We start from the raw sequence: 21,811 nt of genomic DNA, 5'->3' as shown, positions 1-21,811 counted from the left end.
ATTTTTTTAAAATTGAAATTGGTTAGTTATTTAATTATTGTACAAATACAATATATATATTAAAAAATTGCAATTCATGACACTGCTCCAGTACATAGTTATGCATAAAATTTATCACTACTGCAACGTCAGATTTCAATTTCCTACATACTTCGTGCTTGTAAACAGTGAACAAGTGTCAGTTAGTTTTGAAATGCGTAAATGAGGGAATAATTAAAATAAGACTTGTTAATTTACAATTAGGGTTTGTGCGCCTTAAGGTATTACGATGACTGAATTAGAATCTGAGACTGTGAGCGATCTTCTGCAGAAAATGGTTATCTCCATTTGTGGAGAACAGAAACCAGGTTAGATTTTATTTCAGCCTACTTCATCTTCTGAAGAATGATATACTATGATTCTTAGTCTAATTATACCTAATTGTTTACATAGCTGAATGATTACAATATATTCTAGCTATTACATACTTATGCCACTCCTGTCACAACCTATGTCAATATTTATTTATCGACATAAAGTTAACATAGTAACTTCATTGTATATATAATTAATATTTAATATAGTTTACTTTTATTTATATAATTTATATTATGGAGTGTAATAACGTTTTTCTTTTTTTCAATAAAAAAATATTGTTTATGACATAGATGTTCTTAGAAGATTTATGCGATTTGCACTGGGTCTCTTGTCATCAACCCAAGGAATAGAAACATTTCGGGAAGATGAGTTATCTGTGGCAAGTCATATAAAGAGCAAATTGTCAGCACATGATGCTATACAGTTTGACAGGTTGCATAATGATCTTAAAGATAAGGTAACAACTTTAACATTTATTAAAAATACATAGAAGTATTATTATGTATTCATTCTTATAACAATTTCTTTTACAGCCATTAAAAAATAGATTAGGTATCTTGATATTTCTCCTCAACATGGGACAATCAGCGGAACAAGTCAAGGAGAAATATTTCACATTTCCAGATACACGGTTAGGATTACATTCACCGATGGCTTCATCAAGTGGTGAATAACAATTTTGTTTAATTCTTATATAAAAGATTCAAGAGAAGAGAGCCTTACATAGAAATGTATATGCAACACACAATCAAATGTTCAACATTTCATCTTATTTTTATAATCAGGTCAATCATCCCAGACATCATGTGCTCATGCTCAAATAGTCCCAGCAAGTTCTACCGGATCAAGCATACGCAGATTTCCCGCTAATCCAAGCAGAATTTTCAATGAGGACTGTGTCTCTGAAGATGTTCTCGTTCGAGATCTGATATATTCCTTCCAAGGCATTGAAGGAAAAATTCTTAAATTAGACTCCAATTACGGATTTCAAATCGATTCCACAGTAAATGTCAACAGATCTCATAGACAAGCTGTATTACGATTAAGTGAATTGGGATACTTGCATAATGTAGTGCGTAAAGGCCTAGATAGAATGTCTGTGGCAGGTGCAGGTATAGTAGCTGATAGCTTTGTAGCTGCTTTGCACCAGGAGTTATCTGAGTACTACAGGTTTATTGCTATCATGCAGGAAGAAGTCAATAGGTACGAGATTTAGTAATTCGTTAGTAATTCATTTCAGAAAATCAAAAAATATAAACAATTTTTCTCATTTAATAGAGCGCAAGGTCCATTGGGTTTGGATGGGGTAACACTTTCTCATCTGCATCTCTGGGCTTACGACCCTCTGGAAACTTTGAAATGGATGGCAAGTATTGTAAGAGCTTGTCGTGGGCAAAAGGGTGGTGCATTAGCTTCAGCTGTCTATGCATTCAGTCATCATGGTGATGCAGTAGTAAAGAGGCTTGTGAAAAGAATTTTGCAAAGCGTTTGCGATCCTCTTTATAACATGTTAATGAGATGGATAACAGATGGTGAATTGGATGATCCGTACAAAGAATTTTTCATAGAAGCTTGTGCTGATGTTGCGGATGATAGAATGTGGCACGAAAAGTATCAAGTGAGAGATTCCATGGTTCCATCTTTTATTAGTAAATGCCAAGCTAAAAAAATCTTGGGAACTGGGAAGAGTATAAATTTTCTAAGGGAAGTTTGTAAAGACTTTGCACCACTTCAAGGTCGAGATACAGGAATATTCAAGAACAATTCTCAGGATTCTAATGGTGATTCTTTTACATAAATAATTAAGGAATCTACATTTTGATAATCAGACCATTATTTTGCAGACAAAAGTAATTTACTTTTTTCTGTTTACAGTTGAAGCTTTCTTCGATATGGACCCAGATGGGCATCTACAAACCATGATGGATGCAGCTTACAAAGAAACTTCAATCAGAGTTGTTGAAATACTTACGAAACAGTATCAACTTATGGACCATTTGCAAGGGATAAAAGGATATTTGTTACTTGGTCAAGGACACTTTATACAGCATCTCATGCATTTGCTGGAGTATGTATTGACGATATATTTTCATGAAAATTTTTTGCATTGTTAAAATCTCATTAATTTTTTATACGAATTAGTTTTATAAAGATTTACAGTATTTCTTATTATCAGAATGTTTTCTACTCCATTCCAGACCTGAATTAGCAAAACCAGCAAATTCTTTGTATCCGCATAATATATCCTCGATACTCGAAACAGCAATTAGAGCAACAAGTTCAAAATTCGATGATTTAGATGTACAAAGACGTTTGGATGTCAGATTACTAGCACCGTCCGAAAGTGAAACCGGGTGGGACGTATTTATTTTAGATTACAACGTTGACGGACCCATAGGAACGGTAAATAAGATATTTATAGAATTTATTATTATACTCTCATAAAATAATATCAACTCTTTTTGTTCATTATTTTAGATTCTTGAACCTAATAGACAGACGTACCAAACTGTGTTCTTTTCTCTCTGGCGCGCGAAACGCATGGAAACGATTTTATCTGCAATTTGGAAACAGCAAACGACATCAGCAAAAATGTTTCGGAAAATGCGAGAAGTTTTGCCAATTCAAAATCATATTCATCTCATCACAAGCAGTATGGTTCATCTTGTGCATCAGATGCAATACTACTTTTTATTCGAGGTAGACTTACTATACTTGATTTGCAATTATATAGAATTTAGATTCTTGTTACTAGAAGATTCAAAGAATAATTTTTAATCATAGGTGATTGAGTGTTCTTGGGATATATTCGCAAAACAATTGGGACAAGCTGATTCCCTAGATGATATTATATTGGCGCACAATAATTTTGTTGAATCAGTAAGGCGAGGAACATTGCTCGATGAACAATCACAGGTAAGTCTTCGTATATATTATTCAAATATAATATATTTCTAAATACCATGCGATCATAAGCATCCTTTCTTTAGGAACTGATGGACCATTTACGTTCTGTATATGGACCAATACTTGATCTCCAAAATCTCGAGGAAAATTTTCTTGCTCGAGCAACTCAGGAATACGAAGCTAGATTGAACGAAGAAGAGTTCATTGGTGTGACAAGTGAAAAAACTAAAAAATGGGGCAAAACCAAAGCAGGAGATATTGAAAACTCCGAGCGGAAAAGTGCCTTCATGAAATATTTAAATACTCTCTCCATCCAATTAAGATTATTATCCAGAACTTATCAGGTGAGTTAATCTCATTCATCTCGTCTATAGTAAGTTTTATAGAAACTAAGTTATTAATATTAGTACATAAAATTGATAAATTAAATCGATAGTCAGTTATGACTTATGTAATGATCGGTAATAAAATGATTTCATGTTTCAGGATCGAGTGAAAAAATTCCTACTGATGTTAGCATCCGCAGAAGACGTGTCGCTGCAATTATTAAGTGTTCGACTGGACTTTAATGAATATTACAAGAGCAAAGACAGTCGTTTGGTAGCACCTCTCACTTATCAACACCGTCGGCAGAACGAGCAAAGTTTATTATCATGCAAGTGACAGTCGCCGATGAAAGATTCATTAAAATGTCTGAATAGTCCAAGTGATGATACTTGGGATAAAAAATACTCGTCCCCCAAGAGATCACGAATTGCTTTAAAAAATAGGGATAAAAATGTGCGTTTTGAGGTTCATGAAACTCTCTCGCCATATCGTCAGTTGCATAATGAGTGCGACGCAGCGAGTCACTTCTATCGGCATGAAAAATTGCCAAAATTAAAATTAAATATACAGGATTGTATTGCGTTAAAAAAGAAAACACAGAGAACAAATTTGAAGAATGTCGAACTGAGCAAACTGAAGTTTCGAATTTTTCTAGAGAATGAAATTTTGTCGTGCGCGCAAGTGGAATTTAAAACGAATAACGTCGACGGTGTCGAGACGCCTACAACACCTCTGACGCCAAATGTCGATTTTAATGAGATTACTGATTTTTCTCTTTATCCTCCTGCCAGCTCTTCTATTCCACTAGTTTTTCCATCGCTCGATGACATAAATATGTCTGAAATCATCCTAGCGAATGAATTTGATATATCAGAGCATAGTGATTTTTTAAAAAATCCTACCGACGACGTTCTCAAAATTCTAGATGATGCGTTCATCGTAAGCATCGAGAATTTTGAGAGTGTAGAATTCAATTCCGTACTGGAGATACAAGAAAATTATTTTACACCGGAACACTTTGAAATTTCACATGAAAATCTTAATTCCATCAATGAACATAGTGCTACGATAAAATCAAAAAAAACTAGAAGAAAAAAGTCCAAAGGAGAACTAACGGAGAGTCTCATAAAAAATATTAATAGCATTGAAATAGATGCTTCTTCAGAAAATTCCGCTTCCAACAATACAATCTTGGGAGTGGATGCAAATGATATGAATTGTGAATTGAATCCACAAACAAGAAGAAATCGAAAAAGCAGAATACCATTTTGCTGTCTTGGTTAAGGTACAATATACGATGAATATATACGAATAATAATTGTAGAACGTCGTACATATACATATGATCTTTACACAGTTATGTAGTACCATTATACTGCGTGTTACACAGTACAAAAACGATTGAAATTTCAATTTGGAATCTCTTATGCAAAATTATATTGAAACATATTCTCTCAAAAAGGCAAGCTTATTTCTTGCAAGGGATTATTGGACTATTTTTTATTAAAAAAAGATTCGATTGTATCGTTGATGCCAGGAATACTGTTAACGTACACAGTTATTGAATAACAAGTGATTAGACTAAACACTACGTGCCCATTTTGTAGAAAAAAAATACTCATATATGTACGCAAGGCATATATTTACAGCATTACTCAATATGAGTTAGCTGAGTTGCCATGCCAAATTTCTCATAGCAATCAACTATAAAGCACCATAACATATTTTCATAATGCATTAGTACCTGCTTGGTAGACTATTATATAATAATGATGGTACCTGTACTCCCTATCAATACTGCTTGTGCCATTGTAGTATTATTGTTCTTCTGTCGATACCCTATTACACCTTTTATTTATCTTCCATTTATTGATATTATTTCAAATGGAGTTGATTGATTCTGTAATTATCAGTTTTGGAGTAGCACTGTTATAGGCGCTTGATGTCCCTCAATATTTATCTTGGAATACGGAATAAAAGAACTTTATGTGATCTAATTATTTTTATTGCTGTTTAGTGCTATTGAATATATATAATAAAATCTTCTACACATATATTAATATCATTGTGAATTTAAAATATATTATTATCTATATCTATATGCTATCGATAGTAGGATGTGGGAAAAATCCCATCATCTGGCAATACTGCCGATAGCCAATCACATTCCGAATAAAGAAACAATCTTACAATCGCAATTCGAAAAAATGTAATGTAACATGGACAATTTTTTTGGAAGAGGAGGAAAGGATTCAATTAGTAATTTCAACAGGATATTTATCTATTAATACTTCAGTAACTAATATCGGAGAAAATGATTCAAAAGGATCCTGGCGTGAGATATTTTAATGGTTTAACTTTTTATGTTGACAAAGATGTTCTTTCATTTAATATCAGTTTTACAAAATAATAGAAATGCTTATCAACCGGAAAAGAACGTCAGGATCGTACAGTTCAGTTAAAAAGTAAACTTGATTTACTCAGCATAGACGTAAAGAATCCTGGAACAGCTGTACTTCTTTTACAATGCCAAGAAAATTCTGTGCTAATTGCTGCAGTTGCAGCATTATCAAAATTTGCATCAAAAGCTCAGGAAAATTTAGAAATTTTATTCGAATGTGGGATACTAGAAAAGATTGTACCTTTAATGAATCATGAGGACACATTTACACGACGGTCTGTTTATTAATGTCAAAATAATTGTCTTCTTTTAATCTTCATATTTGTACAAGACAGATTTGCAAGTAAATTATTGGCAGAAATGGCTGCCATTCCATTGGTAAGAAATGTTTTACTTGAATGCGAAGATTATGTACCACACTTTACAAAAGTTTTGCAAAATGATACTGACGTTTTTGCACAAGAATTTTCATCCTTGATACTAGCTCACCTTTCGAAGGATATGTATGGGGTAGCACAAATACTAAATCAGTGTCCTCGAATGGATTTTCTTTTTGAAAGGATCCAGTCATCTGATCCTGATGTTAAAAAGAACAGTATTGAAATCATATACAACTTACTTGAAGATCCTGTAGGATTTGCAAATATTCTTGGAACAAAGGTCCTTTTTATCCTATATTGCAACTATTTCATCTTTGAATCCAAGTAATAAAAAATGTCAAGCTAATGCTAATTCTTTTGCAATACAGACTTTTAGTTTTCCTTTGATATATAAACTTCTTGCGGAACCATATCCAGTTATTCAAAAAATTGCTTTGGATGTTCTCGAAAATCTAGTTTCAAGGAATAAAGATGATCAGCTTCAAGAAAATTTTCAAAGTACAGGAGGTTTGCAAGCATTGCTGAACATACTTGACGTAAGACTTAAATCGTTATATTAAAATTTATTATTAATATATGGTACTGCTATTTTATTATAGAATGACGAATGGATTGATGTGCATAGTAAAACATTGAATGTCCTTGCACTCGCAAGTGATAATATAAAAACGGTGGAGCTTTTAAATAACATTGGTGGAATTTTGAGATTGTTTAAATACATGGAGAATGCTATGAATTCTAAACTCCGTCATGAAGCTTTTAGTATTATTGTTCGTCTTGCAAATTCTTCTACTGGCAGGAAGGTTCTTTGATCTAATATTCTTTTCGTGAATGGATTCTTAATCAGTCATACCTTTGAAAAGAAACTGTACTATTACGTAATTGTTCTTAAAGGCTCTATATAATTATGGGATTATCGACTATTTGCTTGAAACTGTAGCTGAAGCTGTGACATTTGATTTTTATGAAGTTTCTTGCTATGGCATTGCGAAAATGACTTTGGATAAATCAGCTGCTCAGGAATTAGCTTTAAAAAATCCTATAAAAAAATTATTAGGTGAGGTTTTTCTATAATTATCACTCTTATACATAATATTTGGATATATTATTTAAACTGTCCCATGGAGAGTGAGCCTATTATTATCATAGATATTTTGAAAAATGAAAATCTAAAATGGTTCATAAGGCAAGCAGCAAGTTTTGCATTAAAAGAATTACTTAAAGCTGATCGAAAGAACTGTAAAAACTTTCTTGATGTAAAAGGCCAGGTAAGCAATATTTAACAATTGCAATATTATAATTTTAGCAAATTATATTTTCAAATAAATGCATTTTCCAGACTCTCTTATTGTGGCTACTCAAACAACCAATAGGAAAAATATCTGCAGAGACTCAAATAATAGCGATTGAAGCTTTATCCACTGTAGTAGAGTATGCTGAATTTAATAGTACTTTATTAAATGCTGATCTTGTTGACGCGATGTGTTCCTCTTTTGAAGTAAGTTTGTATACTTAATATAAAAAAAAAAGATACGATTACCTAAAACAATATAGCCACTTTCAAAATATTTCACAGTCAAAATATCATCAGAGTGATGAACTTCCAATAAGTTCCTGTCAAGCCATTGGGAAAATTTGTATCGATAAACATGGAAGAGATTTATTTATTCGCGTTAATGGACCAGTCAGACTCTATAATTTACTTAAATCTTCGGAATCTCTACCCGTCAAAAACGCTGCAGTTCAGCTTATACAGGAATTATCTGCGGATTCGTCTCTCGCTGCTTTACTCATAAAAGCTGGATGTTTTACATAGTGAGTAGATATACATATTTTAAAATGTTATTTGTTACATAATATAATATAAACTTTATTGAAACAGTATGACGAATGAACAAACAGATTTTAATATCATATCCTCTTGGAAAACTTGCAAGGAAACTCTTCTAGCTGCATATTTACCAGCCAAATTTGCATTTACGGGACGATTATCTCTGCACGACGTAACGCAAGATGGTTTTTATGTTATGCGTCGCACATTTTGTCCGTAAGATTGCACAGACTTTATTGAATGTGGAAAAATCATGGGGAACTTTTTTTCACGTGGATTTTGTTTACATTGTCAGGTTTCCTATATTAGACGACCTATTTCGTCTAAAGATATGTCCGTTGGATCCTATTTATGTAATAAATTTTTCTCAGCCACCTTCTGACTATCAAGATACATTAAACTTACAATATGAAAAGGAAAAAAGTCAAAGTATAGTCAATAGAGAATATATCAATATATAGTTGGATAATATAAAGGAATATTATTCTCTGATATGCAGTTCTTGGAACCAGAAGAACGTCTACGAGAACAAGTATTTCTAGAAAAAGTTTTGCGAGTATAGAAGTTATTAATAGTGCTATGGAATGGAAATTCGGAAAATTGCAACCAGACCCGTATCTCTACGAATACTTGGAATTATTCAAATGCAAGCTCATAGCGAATGAGATAGCAGAAACGTAAATACAATATAATTAATTATCATATAACTCATATATGTAATTCATCAATGTGACTGTGGTTAAATCAATCCATATTCATTTACTAGGTCATCAACTACATTGCCAGGACTTGCAAATATGAGTTTTATCGAATCTAGAGCAAGATTATTAGGTAAATTCGTAGCTCGACAAATGTCTGGTCCTGATCCTGATTGTCAATGCCGTAATCATCAATTCGACATACATATCAGTGAAATTAAACTGGACATCGAGACCAGCGTAATTCCACTTGGACAAGTGCGTGTTGGTTCCTTTCTTGAAAGAGCTTTGCTATTTAAAGTAATGGCAGATAAAATCTGTTTACCCACCGCTCTGGTACGCGGACAGTATGGCAAGGCTTGGGTTGAAATTGCAATCCCAAAGGTATAAAAGAATAGGAATTTTTTCTTATACATTTGCGAAATTCTTTGACTGACTACCGGTAGAGATATTATAATTGAATTTTTGAAAAATTTTAGATTGAATTGTTAAATAAGCAGTATCTAAAAACGCCAAGCAGTGTGAATGCTCTAATGAGTGACAGTGAAAATAAACGCACCAATACAAGTAAACAATTGATGTCTTTGAGTATAAATTCAGAAAGAAATTTGCCGTATGATAATCGAAATTTAGTAACAAATAGAAATCGTAATAGCGTATTTAATGGCCATAAACAGCCTATATTCCCTACAAAATTACTTCGACCAAATTTTATTGTTGATCTCATTTATAATCCTGGAGATCTTCTACCTATTGGGAGTTTGCAAGCTAAAAAGTATTGTGATGAGATTATTGCATGATTTTCCTTTTTATGCATGTATTTTTGATATTGAAAATAGTTTTTTTTTGGAGATAATGTATACACTGAGTTTTGAAATGAATTATATTTCTTAGAAAACTATTTATTATTATTTATAATTTATGTATTGTTAGGATATGTTTTATATTGATTGAATCATGTATCGATAACGGAAGATAGAGAAAATGATATTGACTCATCTTTACTTTGATCTTAGAGACAATTTATTACAATAATAAAATACAAAATGTTATTTACATTCGTTTCGTTACATCTGAGATCGCTAAAAGAAACTCAAGTTCGTATTCAGATCTGAGTACGTTAAGTTATAGTTAGCTTGAATAATTATTTAGTACTATTAATATTATTTACTATTGCCTTAGAAGATATTTGAAGTTAAATAAAGGATCTGAATACGTACGTCAGCATACGATTATTGACAGTTTAGCAACAAATAGGAAAATGGCGCCTAAAAGCTCGTTAATATATGAATTACGTATAAATAACGTTATTTCGATGTTAAGCCGATGTTAAATAATTGTGAGGATTTGGATGGATCGTCTCAGAAAATTCAGCTCTCGGATTATTGTCATTCACTGCTCGAAGCTGTTGATTAATCACCCGTTAATTCTCCATCGTCTCCTTTAGGTTTTCTCATAGAATCGATAAACACAACACGGTCCACGCGAGTGATCCTAATCCCTATTTATTGTTGTTGCTGCTGTTTCTGCTGTGGTCTCATTTCGCCAAGCTTTACAAGACCAAAGAAGCTTTTATCACGTTGAAAAAGTGTATATCGTGCTGGTCCAACCTCCTTTATAACTAAACGATCATTAGCTTGTAAATATGTCACTTGTGCCGAGAAACATGATCGACTTTTGTGTCCAACACCTGGACTATATACCTGTTGAAAAAAAAAAGATATTTTACCAAAATTCCTTATACTATAAAACTTTCTATAATCAATCCTCAAAGAGTACTTAAATCAATACCTATATAAAATAACTTACCATACATTGTAAAACTGGTACTCCATTTACTAGCATATGAAAACCATTTTCATCATGTTCGTCAAGATAATGAATTTGACCATAGACCAAATAAAGTCCAGCTTCGTGAACAGTAAGATATCCATCAGAACCAAGCGAAAAGTGTTTTGTCATCCCAAGATCATTTACCCAATTACTAGATTGCCATGCTTTAAAAACACCGCTGCCATGTCGAACCCTTCCGTTTCCGGTATGTTCATCCTCACTAGAAAAAAGGGTACTATCCGCACCATAGTGAGCAGCATACACAGGTCTGGGTGCTCGAAGATGACGTCTAGTCAATCCATGTCGTGCAGGTTTAACAGCTGTTGGGGTGAATGCCTAAAGAAATGTTCAAATAAAAAAAAAATTAAAAAAATCTCCAATCAGAATTAAACTAATAAAAATATTATCCCTACCCTCGAAGCTTTTTGTTCCTGAACCATAAGGGACTGTGGTGCCTCATCCCTCCGTCTTGATGTTCTACCATTATCAACCCCTCTATCAGAGCCATCACTGATATCTGTCATTCTTTCATTTTCATTTTGACTACTACTACCACGTCTCGATGGAGGGGATACGTGTGCCGTCGCTCGTCTTCTTTGAGCATAGTACTTCTTAGGAGGATGTCTATTAGAGGCAGTAAGCATTCTGCAACATAATAAAAATGATGCTCAATGAGGTGATAAATAAATACAATTGCATATGTCTATGTATCCATAAAAGAAAGGGTTTATCAATCTGATCATATACTAATTATTAATAAAAAATCGTACTCATGGTGAATCAAAGCTCGATTCCTACTCTTCTCCGTCGTATGATGCATCAATGTATCATAGAGCATAAGTCTTGGAGCAACCGTGTCACGAGAAGAATTTCGAATACTCGAAAAATATCCAGAAGAATATATAGGTACCCCACTATTAGAAAATCCAACAGGCGGTTCCGATGGTATAGAACGCTTATGCTTTGTATGACTATCGTCGGGCTTCTCATTATTTCTTCTTTTGTGCTCCCTTTCTTCTTCCAATAAACGTTCCCGCTCGATATTCTTATTATTCTCACGAACATTCTTTTCAAATTCAGGTCCCCTCTTCGCTTCGACTTTATGAAGAGCCTCCAGCATCTCTTTCAAATCCTTGTCGGATCCAGCCGTATCCTTATCCGCTTTGGTAGCCTGAGAAAACTCTGACGAACGTGTACTGTATCCCGAGGCATGATAGTCACTAGAATAATCATGTGAGCCAGGAAATTCATCGTCGTAACTTGAATCATAATCAGCATTGTCTATATCAGCTTCCCCGGAATCATCATCCTCTTCGTTACCTTCCTCGGCGTTTATCTATAAAAATATAAATGAAATTCATTCTATTATTATATGGTAGCGAATAATCCCTAACCCAGTACCACGATATTATCCCGTTGGATACGCACGAACGAAAATAACAATTACGCTCGGCATAGGAAGTTAGGTTAGGTACTAGACTACACGGTATACTGCATATACGTTATACATATACTACATAGTGTATATATTATATATGTGTATATAGACATTCACGTGAGTATAGTTCTATGCTAAATTCACCATGGGCTACTACTTATGCACCAGCTATACTAAATATAGATTGCCAATCTTACAGATCCCGACCATATATGCAGATCGGTATGAACTCGAGATTTCTTTGGTGCTGAATCAATGACTGTACAGTATATTTGTATACGTTATTTACCTATATTACATGTACTGTATACATATATGCGTACTCGATGAATCAGCTACACTCAAGGAATTCCATCGACGGCTTTGTTTACGAGGGGGACTAACCTTATCGTTGGATGAATTTAGCTAGTGATAAGAGACAGGTTTTTGTCCTCCTGCGGCATTTAAGGTGGCACGTGTTAAGTGTCCTGGTGGGGCTCTGCCGTGTGTATTAACATGTATGCGCATATAGTCAATATACGCCTTGGACGAGCACGTGCGTAGACACGCGATAATCAATTTCATTATGAGACAGTGATAACAGGTGGTCGTGTCATGAGAACTTTTTAGGGTGTAATAATATTATGGAATTTATAGATTTTCATACGATAAATCGATCGAGGGTTGTGGAGGATAATGAAAAAAGAAAAAACTTTTGGATAAAGATTCTTCACGATGACAAGACTCAGTTGACGATGGTTTTATGTACTTTCCCTTGTCGATGATCAGTTGGGCAAAATTTTTGACGTTGAATAGTCGAGGATGCTGGCGAAGGGTGGGAGCAAAAAAGATCTGTAATTTTTTTTATCACAGTCGTTTCGTAAATAGATGACTCATCAAAGTCGAACTATATCGTGTATTGACTATACAGAGAAAGGTGATATCATATTTGTTAGTATTTGAAAATTATTTGAGTGCTATAATAATCCTTGGAGTACCAAGAGATAAATTTTTTATCTAAATTTGGTACTCTTTATATATTTTGCTGAAAATAGCTTCCTGAAGACGGATCTAACCTAAAGTTTTTTAAATGTTGGGGCTATATATTGTAACTTATCGACATATAGAAACACCCCTGGGACAGCATCCATGTCCAAAGGGATATGGATGAGGTTGTGACAGTATAATTTAATGGTTATATATTTTTCAATATAATTTTTTAATCTGTTTCTATTTTCAGTATTGTTAATGATGCAATCTATTGATCATTAAGACAGCACAGCAAACATTAATTGAATATATTTTCTTTTCTTTCAGCTCAATATTCCTATGTGACAAGTCAAATATATTTTTCGTTCGACGCCATTGAATTGCCTTTGGCCGCTGTATTGGGACGTTCATTAATGAACAAATATGACATATATTAATCTTTACCGTTGAATCATCCTGTCTACTAGAGGTAACAATGTCAACATGTATTTTCATTTAATTTTAATTTAAAATCTACTGTCAATTCTTGTTGGTATGATAAATTTACTGCTAGGCTTTATCTTATATCCGTAAATCGTCGTAAATAATGAAAGGAAATTTAAAAAATGTTTTATCAATATATTTAATAATTGTTATTAAACACAGGTTGAGAACCATTGGATTTTATGGTACCCGTGTAAATTGAAACTTGCTACTTCGCGTATGGCGACTTTCCACGTTGGAAATACGACTCGGGGGACTCAAGTGAGTCCCTACTGGATTATGTGTACCAATATATGTATATACATAATGTATACATGATACTCCATACGTCAAGCCATTGACCTCAACTGGATGGTACTTAATTTTACATGAACACTTTGTTCGAAGCTGAATACTTCTGCAGGTATTTTAATGAAACTCTTTGACAGGATTCCTATGTGAGCGACAAGGCATTCCTCCTTTTATCGACCTTTCAAGACTCTCAGTCACGTGGTGTACAGAGAAGTAGCCACGTGTGTACCCGTATACACAATTACTGGAGATTAGCAAGGATCCCCAGTAGAGAATTTTATCGCTGTTCTTTTATGGTAAATGAATCATTACGTTCCTTTATGAATTGTCAGTCACTGAAATAGTAAACAATTCCAGATCCTCATTTTTCGTACGAACCAACAGAAGTCCTCGACCTATCGACTTGGCTCGTAGATGACTTGTCCCATTTTCGAAATACATCCCTGAGGATATGATAGCCTAAGGGCTTCTTGCTTAAGGTCAGTACACAGTCAGAGTCATTGATAACGTCAATAGGCTAATCCGCTATGCAATTAGTGACATAGTAGAGATTAAGTAGCTGTTACTTAGTTGTTAAATAATCATTTTATTTTATTTTAGAACCAACCGGTGACAGCACGAAAGTACATTCATGAAAAAAATGAGGCTTCGATTTGAGCATCCCCGAATTTGTATGGTAGTCTGAAGACACGTGAAGATTAAGTCATACATAATACATCAATTAACCCAGGAATGGTTGCGTGATTTTGTTCTCCATTTGAAAAACATTGAGTTGGGGTGTCTTAGACACTTCACGCCCCTATTTCCGGGCTAATGTATTTACAGAGCCTTTCATAAGACTATGGCATTAGATGATGTATGTACAGCATAAGTATTTTTTATCAGTTTACTGTTCATTTTTGGTAAAAATATTTTTTTTATTTGTTACGCTAGTATTTACATAAATTCATTGTTGGGTTTAGGAAACATTTTCTTAGCTCTTTAAGGCTTATCACAAACGTGGATGTCTTCATGATTTGTTGTAGTAAACGCAACCGCAAGATCCTTTTCGAATAACAGCACTGTGCTACTTGACATAATAATGTCGATATGAATAACGCTTTACGACATACAGGATGCGTGATTCATTTATTTAACTTTTATCCCTTTAACCGTTATGTATACCACTGTCAAAGTCTCTCTAATGTTCTTTTCAATACTGATATATTGACTAAAAACTAAATTGGTCAATAAATCTTGTAAAGAAAAACAAAAAGAAGTTTGAATGCTCTTACCAAGAAACTTAAAAACTGTGTAGAATTAAATGTAAAAATTATCTTGTCACACTCGATTGTACTTAATGACGATTGTCGTTCGTTAATTTATCATTTAACGCAAGATACAACTCGGTGAAAGTATCCAGTCATTGTGTTATGGGCATAGGTGAGGCAATTACAGGCACGATTAAATACGATTAGACCAATTAGAAAAAATAGCTGATCTCGTTACGCTATTAACGTTGTAAAATAGTTTCAATTACGAATATTTCTAGCACGTAGTTCTCCCAACAGCATCCGACACTTCATTTCGTCTCGACTTCCTTGTAAAGAATTAACAAGTAATTTCTACCAAGTGCAACTTTATGCGTTCATCTTATTTTATGCCTATCATAGAAATTTTAGCATTCGAAAGTCCCTTTAATCAAACAGCAACATAACCTTCAATTTTTGGTTCTGACATTTTGCTCGTGCTGCAAAGCGCAATCGTTATATTCTTTTGCTAACCTGTCGAGAATTTTTTTCTGGAAACTTTGGAATTACAGGATCTCGTGGAAACGTTATCGAAAGGTGAAACACATATCGTTCTTCTTACTACCGGCGTTTGTCCATTTTGCAAAAACTACGAGACAAGATGGCCGTCCGAATGGCGCCAACACAAATTAGAATCCAGACTCTGCCCTTTTGAGTCAGCTTGGTGAGCGTGGGTGATACATGTTCCTCGTATAATTCGAATAAATTCATATATAGAAATGCAACTTCTAGGTATGTATGACCTTTCAAATAAAATTTGTATATAGTCAGCCGATCTAGCAGCTGTAAAAACTCAATCGCAATTCATGTTTTACTTGATTGAACGTACGACCCATTTGAATCAATTTGCGATATTTAACCCCCTTATATGTTCACGGCACATGTGCCTTGTAAATTACAAGAGCATACAAGTTCCACAATATATGCTTATCATAGCGATAAACGTTTCCGGATAATGTGTTTTGCATGAGACATAAAAGCAAAATGCTTATCTTTTTTAATCGTTACTGACAAAGATACATGATTTTCCCGAAACATTTACTACTACGGATTTACAATAATTTTAAATATACGATATAACAACTATTACTGTATCAAGTAAAATCACCCATTTAAATACAAACACTACATGTCAAATTAGCCTATTGATTTTGTAACAGTATTATATGCTTGTCAGTCAATATTATGGTATCAGTAGATACACGAATATGCTTTCAACCATTGACACATAATTAATCAATAAGTAAAATCCTAAAGTAAATTCATTACTATATCCGAGTGTCAATAGACGGCGGACTGATAAGATGAGATTAAAAGGTTAGAAATTTTAAATCAAAGTGACGCTTTGCCATCTAACTTAGTCAAGAATTTCGTTAATCATGCGAGACTGTTACTAACAAAGCCAGCAGCAGAAGTCACTTCGCGATTTCCTAAAACCCACGCGACTCATTTGAATTTATAATTCCTCTGTTATATAAAAGATGGATTAATTTTCCAGAGTGAGTGCGACACCTACACATATTAATGGAACTAAACAAACATGATTTTTCTTATAATAAATTACAATTAAAATCTATAAATATAAAATACACGGTTCCCGATAAAAGTACCAACGTTGGTTCTACCATGGAGATCAAATGGGCGGGCTAACTTCAGGTGGTTGCGCTCAGTGTGATACCTATCAGCTGTATACCTATATTGACGTAATGTAGCTAATATATATATATAATTAACGCCAGGTACTTCAGTCATCAACACGAGAAATGGTTACTGCATCCAGGCCATTAATATCGTCAGTTACCATTTGAACTGCCGACAATTGCTCCAATAACAATAATGTAACGACTGACATCGATTGACCTAATTCTGTTCGTGCATATAGTTGCGTAATTAAGGGCAATATTAGAAATGAAAATCCCATTCCTTTGACAGCCTGTGTTACGCAAGAGTACTATCGGAATAAAAATATATAGATTTGAAGGAGTCTGGGGTGGAGACTGTTAATGACAATTCAAAGTACGAGTGTCACAAGTGCATTAAAGTGTATTTTATGAAAACTAACCTTTAATTTCTTATAAGATATACATATATATATATAAGAGGAGTTAGGATTAATCGCTTCTAAATACAATTACGTAAGATAATTTTGTCAGATTAATCTCTGGGTTCAAAAGTTAATGGCATGATCGTGTTTCATTGCAATAATTATAATGATAACGTTATTGTCAGTTTTGTACGTTTTGTCATGGCGTTATTTGGTCGTACGATTATTGCATGATTAAATGACTGAACATAATGTTGCGTACGACCGATAGTGAAAAGAAATGGAGTATCTCATAATTATAGACGCGTGAGACAAGCATGTACAAATTGTCTTGTAAGAATGGCATAGTAATAGTCACGAGATAATTTGACGTCGAAGGTTTTTCAATTCTTCGACAAAGTCAAGATTATTGATACTTGGTAAGAATTCTCGTGATTAAAAAAAAAAAAGCAATTATTAACCTCAAGGAGATTGATTGGCTTGGATCAGTGGAATTTATCCTAAGAACAAGACTAGATTTAAATACCCTTATAAGAATATTCAATCATTTTTGTGTACAGGTGGAAAGATGAAAATTATTTAAAAAAAAAAAAATTATAAAATCTCTCACCTCTTCTTCAAACGCCTTCAACTCGTTGAGAAGATCTTCCTCCAGGAGTCGATGCTTCAGACTTTCAACGTCCCGTTTCAGAATCTCCACGTCCCGTGCACTTTCCAGTACACGTCGCACCTTCCAGATCTCAAGACCAAGACACACGAGAGCAATAAGAATCGCCGTGACCCCCAATATCGTATGTCGTCGAGGTCGGAATCGCGGTTTATTAAAACCTTGCTCAATATCCGAATGGGATATGCTCAAGTTTTCACGTGAGAAGCTTAAAAACGAGCGCGACTCGTCCCTAGTTGCAGTATCGTTAAGTATCTTTTGATCTTGAGACTTTTGTTTAACGCGGGCAGCATTGCCATCTTCTTCAGGCAGCATAGAAGTCATGTCTGCATAAGATTACTCTCTTCCCTTTAAAATAAATGACTCCAATCTAATCCTGTTTCCTTCTGGGGAATCTACTTGCCCTCTGGCAATTATTTAATTCTCTTGAGATACCTTGTTCCTTGAGAATTTCCTAATTCCTTGAATGACGATGTCGAAATCTATCATTGAGCAGTGGTCATTCTTGAACTCGTTTTTGTCACGTGTAACTTCCTCTTTGATTGCGTCTTGCCGTCAGGTTAATATTATTTGTTTCTTATGTTTCAATAAACTCGTAGTACTTTTTTCTCCTCTCTGCCTCCCTTCAACGAGATACTTGTCGAATAGACTCGTACTGCTTAAAAGCATTAATAAGACATAGTAATAATTAGGATAATGAAAAATTCAACCTGAGGAATAATAGAATTTCTTTGGCGAGGTAATGCGGCATTGTTATTCACCTGCATAAGCGGGAATCCATACGAGAGACTTTAATGCCAAGGTGAGCGATGTTCCAGTTAGTATTTAATGTAAATAATTTATATTTTTGATCCAGCTCCGTATATGTCCAAGAGATGTTAATGACTGTCTAGAAGATATCCCGCCACTACGTGATTCGAAGATTTCCAATATTGATTGAATAAAAGATCGTTTGACTGTTACTCGTCAGACTTCTGAATGATTTAATTTTCTAGGATCTACGTGAAAATCTAAACAAGCTTTTGTCTGGGTTCATGAAACTTTGTCGAATTTTTCTCTCAATAACAGCAGGCCGCCTTGTCTCGCGTAGGCGAACCTAAAAGATTTACGATGAACCGAGACGTTAAATGTCCAGCGGGCAGCTACAAGAGCACGACCCCCTTTAAAACCTGTCGGGTAACTTCTTTTCCCCTTCTGACTTCAAGAAGATCAGGACTGACACGTCCACTCGGTTCTACGTCCTCCTCATAAACCGTCACTTCCTCTCGGTATCCCTTATATTCTTCTTCTCCTTCGTCTTCTTCCTCCTCTTCTTTATCAAGTCTTTTTCTCTTGAAAGCGATGTTTCACGCGCTCCCACGGTTTCTACTCCGGTGACACCGAGCACTCAGTGATCCTCATCTTCGGCGCAGGTATTAAAATACCGTCAAGATGACAGTAAATACGTTAACTCGTAGAGTCTGTGACAAGGATGTGCAATGTGTCAGAAATAAGAGAGAAGGTATCAGCAGGGAACTAAAGTACAATTGTCGTATAGAAAGTAAAGGGAGTATAATGTTTTAAAAGACGATACTTGTATTGCGTATGGCTAAGTAATAACCGGCGTACTGCCCTCGAGAGCTTTTGGCAGACTGGCTAGGAAGAGCTCGGTGGCTCCGTGTTTATCACAACGGCGCCTACAGCATTGCCAATGGCGTAGCCACCACTCGTCTCTACACATACATGTACTCCTATGAGTTCCTCTCACGTGCCCAGTCCCTCCACGACTATTCCTCATGTCTTTCCTCAACCAATTCCTCTCATTCGATATCTTTCATCTGTGTATCCTGATGTATCTGAGCACTGATGTGCCACCCTGTGATTCTGGTAACGATCAACATCTTGACACATATGTATACCAATATACACCGTCTACGTTCATCTTTTGTACCTTCCTTACAGCTCATCACTCTCTGTGAATTTGAGGTTAACTTACGAGAGCAATGTAACGGCAATTGTACCTGATAACAATTTCTTCGTAATCCTTGCATGGTGGTATTCGTGCCAGATAAATCTCATGATTCAATAATATAATTTACTTATCAATTCCAAAGATTGATTCAGGAATGACAATCTAGGGCGTATGGATGATGACATCACTTTGATAATATTTCGCAGTGACGGTTCCCTTCCTGGAAGTAACGTGCTTATTTATGTTATGCCAGTTATTGCTGACTATTACCTATAGGCAACTGGTTAAATAACTCTAACGTGATGTCACTCGGTGTTTGGGTAGCTTCCGAAGTTTTTTATTCCTCTATTTCTTTCTTCCTCTAGCAGCGCCATCTTTCCTTTTTCTCTCGACTTCCCGGCGTCTATTACACAAAGGAGAGGAACGTCTGCAGATGGGAATTCCTCGGCAAAGACTGGACACACGCGTACGGAAAAAAAGAGAAGGAATTAACAGCACGCTAAGACGAATCGACTGTGTCTTGACGTGGATTAACCTTTTCTCACGCGGACGTCACTTTAGTCACTTTAGCGTTCCCGTCATGAGTTACTTTTATTCTTCGACGCCACGATTGGAAAAGACTGCAGCACGTGTCATTAGACATATAAACGAAGCACAAATTACTTCTAGCTGGAATAAATCCGACGAACTAAGGGAAAAATCGTATCAATATCTCTTAAGCAAATTCTTCGTGATCTCTTGCTGAGATGTTAATTGGCCTTCGAACGATCGAGACAAATGGCGGTTTGTTCAATAATGGTCATTGGCGCAAATATTCTAGATCGCACGCACGCACATCGTTCAATTGTCTTGATAATATAAAGCTCTCAACCCTCTCAACTAATCCATGTTTTCTATGAACAACAATTCATAGTTATGTATTCAAACATACGTATGCACGAATAGTAGGAATCATGGCAAATCGTTTTGTGAAATATTTTAGAACGCACTGTTTTTGACGATGGCTAATGAGAAGTCTTCAGAGACTGATTTAGTAGTTGACGAGATAAGAGAATGCCGAAGAATCTGGGGAACGCATTAATCTCTTATTATTCAGGAATGCCGGGAATGCCTTATCGTTGAAAATACTTTTTGCTATCTCGCTCTCGAGTCTGTTTGCCTGCAAACTCCTTGGTTGTTTTGACGCTATATAATGATAAAAAGCCACACGTGAAATTCACTCTCGTGATAACTTTCGTCGACCTATATTACAAGGATTTTGATCAACGATTGATTAACTACTATCGAAATAGCAATCGATTTTAAATCAGAACCGTGATACGTTAACGGAGCATAAATTATAAATACCTCTGTTACTTAATATTATATAAACGACAGTGATCTCTATGGCACCAACATTATAATCGCCAATTCAACTTTTTAATTATATCTATAATGAAAATAAATATTAAAATAAAAAGATCTACTGCAGCTACTTAGGTACTTGAAAGATGCATTGTATACGCATAAAAAAATGTCAACAATTACATCTCATAAAATATTTCATAAATCGACGACTGTATTTTTTTCAATTATTATTTATAATCCTCGCGTGTTTCCAAATGATCATCGTCGCTTAAACTTTATAGCTCTCGACGCTAACACTAGTGTAAAACGTCGTGTTTCTCCACGTGGGCGGTATAAAACGACCAAAAGTCATTGTCCGTTTAATTATAATCCAGAAGAGAGGACAGTTCCTGGCATAAGTTGACGTTTGTCATTGCCAATAGGTAAACTTGATATTTAAAATATTTTTTTATAAATATTACAATTCAAAAATCAAACAGGATATCTACTTGCACTGAATTTCCTCAATAATTTGTATTATAAAATAAAACTTGTATACAACTATTGCGCTCCTATATAATGATTAACTAATGAGTTTTGCAGACGTTAACCAAACCAT

The 21,811-nt window shown here is 34.7% G+C and overlaps 3 protein-coding genes and 1 long non-coding RNA gene across 10 annotated transcripts; 3 read left to right on the top strand and 1 right to left on the bottom strand.

Annotated features, from left to right (window-relative positions):
* The first annotated feature begins 268 nt into the window (after positions 1 to 268).
* On the top strand, positions 269 to 5,583 carry LOC107264078 (gamma-tubulin complex component 3). Its single transcript, XM_015731948.2, has 11 exons — positions 269 to 347; positions 648 to 814; positions 891 to 1,023; positions 1,143 to 1,560; positions 1,636 to 2,138; positions 2,233 to 2,425; positions 2,556 to 2,760; positions 2,836 to 3,057; positions 3,142 to 3,273; positions 3,348 to 3,608; positions 3,751 to 5,583. The coding sequence occupies exons 1-11, from the start codon at positions 269 to 271 to the stop codon at positions 3,925 to 3,927; spliced, it is 2,490 nt and encodes an 829-aa protein (XP_015587434.1). The 3' UTR covers positions 3,928 to 5,583.
* LOC107263855 (armadillo repeat-containing protein 3) lies at positions 4,775 to 9,779 on the top strand. Of its 4 annotated transcripts, none has more exons than XM_025081282.1 (15): positions 4,775 to 4,876; positions 5,705 to 5,926; positions 6,005 to 6,267; positions 6,328 to 6,652; positions 6,741 to 6,908; positions 6,972 to 7,175; positions 7,267 to 7,429; positions 7,522 to 7,640; positions 7,712 to 7,870; positions 7,949 to 8,187; positions 8,255 to 8,419; positions 8,499 to 8,632; positions 8,703 to 8,880; positions 8,970 to 9,285; positions 9,381 to 9,779. In XM_025081282.1, the coding sequence occupies exons 2-15, from the start codon at positions 5,906 to 5,908 to the stop codon at positions 9,699 to 9,701; spliced, it is 2,775 nt and encodes a 924-aa protein (XP_024937050.1). In that variant the 5' UTR covers positions 4,775 to 4,876; positions 5,705 to 5,905; the 3' UTR covers positions 9,702 to 9,779. The 4 variants fall into 4 exon arrangements, with proteins under 4 accessions (XP_024937050.1, XP_024937051.1, XP_024937052.1 ...); XM_025081283.1 differs by having other exon boundaries at positions 5,989 to 6,267; XM_025081285.1 differs by lacking the exons at positions 4,775 to 4,876; positions 5,705 to 5,926 and having other exon boundaries at positions 6,175 to 6,267; positions 6,328 to 6,370; positions 6,477 to 6,652.
* A 122-nt stretch (positions 9,780 to 9,901) lies between these two features.
* Positions 9,902 to 19,624, bottom strand: LOC107264080. 3 transcript variants are annotated; one of them, XM_025081292.1, is made up of 8 exons: positions 19,489 to 19,624; positions 18,677 to 19,375; positions 18,351 to 18,573; positions 17,859 to 18,263; positions 11,505 to 12,070; positions 11,148 to 11,379; positions 10,711 to 11,070; positions 9,902 to 10,604 (listed from the first exon to the last, which is right to left on the bottom strand). In XM_025081292.1, exons 4-8 carry the CDS (start codon positions 18,237 to 18,239, stop codon positions 10,407 to 10,409), a joined length of 1,737 nt encoding a protein of 578 aa, XP_024937060.1. In that variant the 5' UTR covers positions 18,240 to 18,263; positions 18,351 to 18,573; positions 18,677 to 19,375; positions 19,489 to 19,624; the 3' UTR covers positions 9,902 to 10,406. The 3 variants fall into 3 exon arrangements, with proteins under 3 accessions (XP_024937060.1, XP_015587440.1, XP_024937059.1); XM_015731954.2 differs by having other exon boundaries at positions 18,677 to 19,550; XM_025081291.1 differs by having other exon boundaries at positions 18,351 to 18,570; positions 18,677 to 19,550.
* Positions 12,463 to 16,239, top strand: LOC107264082. Of its 2 annotated transcripts, XR_003058617.1 has the most exons (6): positions 12,463 to 12,707; positions 12,809 to 13,088; positions 13,469 to 13,610; positions 13,787 to 14,211; positions 14,273 to 14,394; positions 14,516 to 16,239. It is a non-coding gene; the product is annotated as an uncharacterized LOC107264082 (long non-coding RNA). The 2 variants fall into 2 exon arrangements; XR_003058616.1 differs by having other exon boundaries at positions 12,463 to 13,088.
* Positions 19,625 to 21,811: the final 2,187 nt, after the last annotated feature.

Source organism: Cephus cinctus, unplaced genomic scaffold, assembly GCF_000341935.2.
Source record: "Cephus cinctus unplaced genomic scaffold, Ccin1 Ccin1_scaffold0168, whole genome shotgun sequence".
Classification (NCBI taxonomy): domain Eukaryota; kingdom Metazoa; phylum Arthropoda; class Insecta; order Hymenoptera; family Cephidae; genus Cephus; species Cephus cinctus.
The sequence above is the reverse complement of the archived record's forward strand: the minus strand, read 5'-3'. Positions and strand labels throughout refer to the sequence as shown.

Bases quoted from the DNA above. Each gene is read 5' to 3' on its own strand.
- LOC107264078 (XM_015731948.2), top strand. From the start codon at position 269: ATGACTGAATTAGAATCTGAGACTGTGAGCGATCTTCTGCAGAAAATG. The intron at 1,024-1,142 runs GTGAATAACAAT...TTTTATAATCAG, and splicing joins ACCGATGGCTTCATCAAGTG to GTCAATCATCCCAGACATCA. The intron at 1,561-1,635 runs GTACGAGATTTA...CTCATTTAATAG, and splicing joins ATGCAGGAAGAAGTCAATAG to AGCGCAAGGTCCATTGGGTT.
- LOC107263855 (XM_025081282.1), top strand. From the start codon at position 5,906: ATGATTCAAAAGGATCCTGGC. The intron at 6,653-6,740 runs GTCCTTTTTATC...TTTGCAATACAG, and splicing joins CAAATATTCTTGGAACAAAG to ACTTTTAGTTTTCCTTTGAT. The intron at 6,909-6,971 runs GTAAGACTTAAA...ATTTTATTATAG, and splicing joins CATTGCTGAACATACTTGAC to AATGACGAATGGATTGATGT.
- LOC107264080 (XM_025081292.1), bottom strand. From the start codon at position 18,239: ATGACTTCTATGCTGCCTGAAGAAGATGGCAATGCTGCCCGCGTTAAA. The intron at 11,071-11,147 runs GTAGGGATAATA...ACATTTCTTTAG, and splicing joins AGGAACAAAAAGCTTCGAGG to GCATTCACCCCAACAGCTGT. The intron at 10,605-10,710 runs GTAAGTTATTTT...TTTTTTCAACAG, and splicing joins TACCAGTTTTACAATGTATG to GTATATAGTCCAGGTGTTGG.